The sequence below is a fragment of the Aplysia californica genome, unplaced genomic scaffold (genome assembly GCF_000002075.1).
Source record: "Aplysia californica isolate F4 #8 unplaced genomic scaffold, AplCal3.0 scaffold00612, whole genome shotgun sequence".
Classification (NCBI taxonomy): domain Eukaryota; kingdom Metazoa; phylum Mollusca; class Gastropoda; order Aplysiida; family Aplysiidae; genus Aplysia; species Aplysia californica.
In genome coordinates this window covers 128,466-131,208 of record NW_004797882.1, presented here as the reverse complement: position 1 = coordinate 131,208, position 2,743 = coordinate 128,466, and the positions used below count along the sequence as shown (strand labels likewise).

The following is a 2,743-nucleotide window of genomic DNA, read 5'->3' as shown; positions in this document are numbered from 1 at the left end:
TTTAACCTAATTTACGAACAGGGGAAGATGGGGTGGGGGGGGGTAGGTTAGACTTTTATCTCAGCAGTTTGTATGTGTGTGCTCACTGACCCTTTTTTCATATCGTCCCTGCATTCGTGAGTTCCGTCTTTTGTTGTTGTTGTTGTTTTCTTGTCCTCCTAACTTCGACCCTTTTATAAAATTTAAATTATATAATATACCTTTTTATTAGAGCATAATAATTATGCCTCGAACAAAGCAGAAAAGGTTTTATACTTTATAGAATTCGTATTCTGAGCTTGCTTCTGGACGATACCCTGGAAGGTCTCAAAAATTTTCGTGAGTAATTTTGCCTTTCTTATAGAAATAGAATTAATACCGTATCCCTCTAAGCCTGCGTATTGACTCTCAGGGGCAGGATCAGACTATTCTACCTCCCAAACGATCAACATTGTGCTGCCTAAATTTTAGAATGCTTGCAATAATTAACAAGTATGTGTTTCTCTTCAACTTAGAAATCCCCTCTTTTTTTTCAGAACGAAAAGAAAAACGGCAAAATAAACGACGGCTTCGTTCTTGATGAGAAACCCGTCGATAAAGGAGACGTGATTCTGGACAGGATTGGTGATGACGAAGAGGAAGATCCTTGGAAAGTGACCAGTCTCAGCCAGAACTACACGCCATGGAACGGTCAGTTGTTACTCCTTATTGGATGTCTTGCAGTTATCGTTGGTCCTTTTCGTGAGTGGGGGTTTGCTGGCACTCCGATGTAGTTTTTCTGGGGGTTTTTCGTATCAAACATCTATCGCCCTTTTTTCTCCTTCGCCTTTTCTTTTAATTTTGTCCTTATTAGTAACGCCTCGAATCATAGACACTTTGATTACCTATTTGTGTATCAAATACTTAACTGAATTAAACATTTTTTCTTTTAACTGAAAAAGTCAATCTTTCAAATATTACATAAAGATAAATATTCGCAATTCATCATTGAAGGAAAAGCGAAGAACCGATTAAAATGTACTCTCATGACGTATCATAGATAAAATGCGTTAAGACAGAACAAAAAGTGAAAGTTGTTTCATAAGTTTTATTTATTTGTTATTTGTTGGTGTTATCGTTGTTGCTTTAAAATGATACTGCTGTTGGCCTCTTTGCGACCGAAGCAATAACTGCGTTCATCTCCACAACTGATCACACACGGAACTCAATTATATTGTAAGCTTTGAGGATGAATTCGTAAAATTTAACCAAGGAATATCCCATAACCTCTGAAATTTACAACTTGTATAATGGGAGCAGCCAGTTCTGTCGAATTTCTATGAAACAAAGCTGTTAGCACTTTTTGACAGCCTAGTTTATCTTGTTATCTCCTGCACAACGTTATTTGTTTTTCTCGGTCACTGTAAAATCGGTCAGAACAAATACACAGTACCAATAAACCGTGACCTTGGACCAAGTGAAAGCAGGTGTGAGAAGTGGAACATGTCTGTGGAACGTGTTTTTCTTTTAAAGCTACATTTCCTCAAGTGTATCGACAATATCTTTACTGTTATCATTCAGACCAAAGTAAACAGGGGCATGGTTCCCATTCCAATCTCTGCCATTATGTTGGCCTGGATTTTGATATCTTGAGACATTCTGGTTGAAAATCGACCCAGATAACCCGAAAAACTTTTGACATTCTAAGCTTCCAAAATTGATTAATGATTTCAGCGTCAACTCTGCACACCAACTCGTAAAGAGCAAGCCAAAACTTTCGTCATCGTCAGATACATCAAAAAAAATGGGACGAGTAACGTTAAACCTTAACCGTGGGTGGTTGATGGGTGCTTTGGAGTGATTTGGTTTGCCGACTTCTTTCCTATCAAACATCTGTCGTCATTATCTGTTCTTCTTTCGGGGGTGGTTGAAAGGGGCCATTCATAGTTGGTGCTACTTCTTTACTTCCATTATGTTGTTTCTGTCTGTATGTCTGTCTTACTTTTTTCCCCAGCACTAAATTCATTGTTGTGTCAATATTATGCTTCTTTATACTCAATCAAACAAACAAATCTCCTCCTTTTTTGTCGCTACTAACTTGTAACACCGCTAATCTTCGACACCTACATGACCTTATTGTGTTGACATGATAGCACCATACATTTTTACCCAAACATCACTTTAACCAACAATGTGATGTGGTTTGTTCTCTTTCAGAGCTGTCCCAAAACGGCAAGATCCTGCGTGTAATCGGCTACTTCGTGAAGGTCATCCTCGTCCTGGCAGCGCTTTATATGTTCATCTGCTCCCTCGATTTCCTGAGTTCTGCCTTTAAACTGCTTGGAGGTATAGCAGCTATATATTTTTCTATTATTCGGGGTCAGTTTGGAGGGGGAGGGGGGGTAGAGTTAGTCGGACTTCATAGTAGTTGGATATCAATTTTCGTGTTCATACGCACACGTCTCTTCACCTAAGACAAGCGTTCCTACGAGCACAAGCAAGCACACACACATATTCACTCACTCAAACACACACACACACACACACACACACGCACTCATGCATACATGCACACATGCATAGATGCACAGATGCACACATACACATACGCTCATAAACATCATTTCATAAACATAAACGCACCAACACATAAAGAATAAACTCTTAGTTGCTATCATCATCATCATCATCATCATCATCATCATCATTCATCATTATTATCATCATCATCACATCATCATCATCATCATCATCATCATCATCATCATCATCATCATCATCATCA

General features: G+C 38.7%; 1 protein-coding gene across 1 annotated transcript in view; it reads left to right on the top strand.

Annotated features, from left to right (window-relative positions):
- Positions 1-2,743, top strand: part of LOC101851296 (sodium-dependent phosphate transport protein 2B) — a gene marked incomplete in the record, with an annotated part of 29,089 nt that overhangs the window by 17,153 nt on the left and 9,193 nt on the right. The window contains 2 exon segments of the mRNA XM_013087627.2: positions 516-669; positions 2,176-2,304. Of these exon segments, the coding sequence (XP_012943081.1) occupies positions 516-669; positions 2,176-2,304 (283 nt within the window).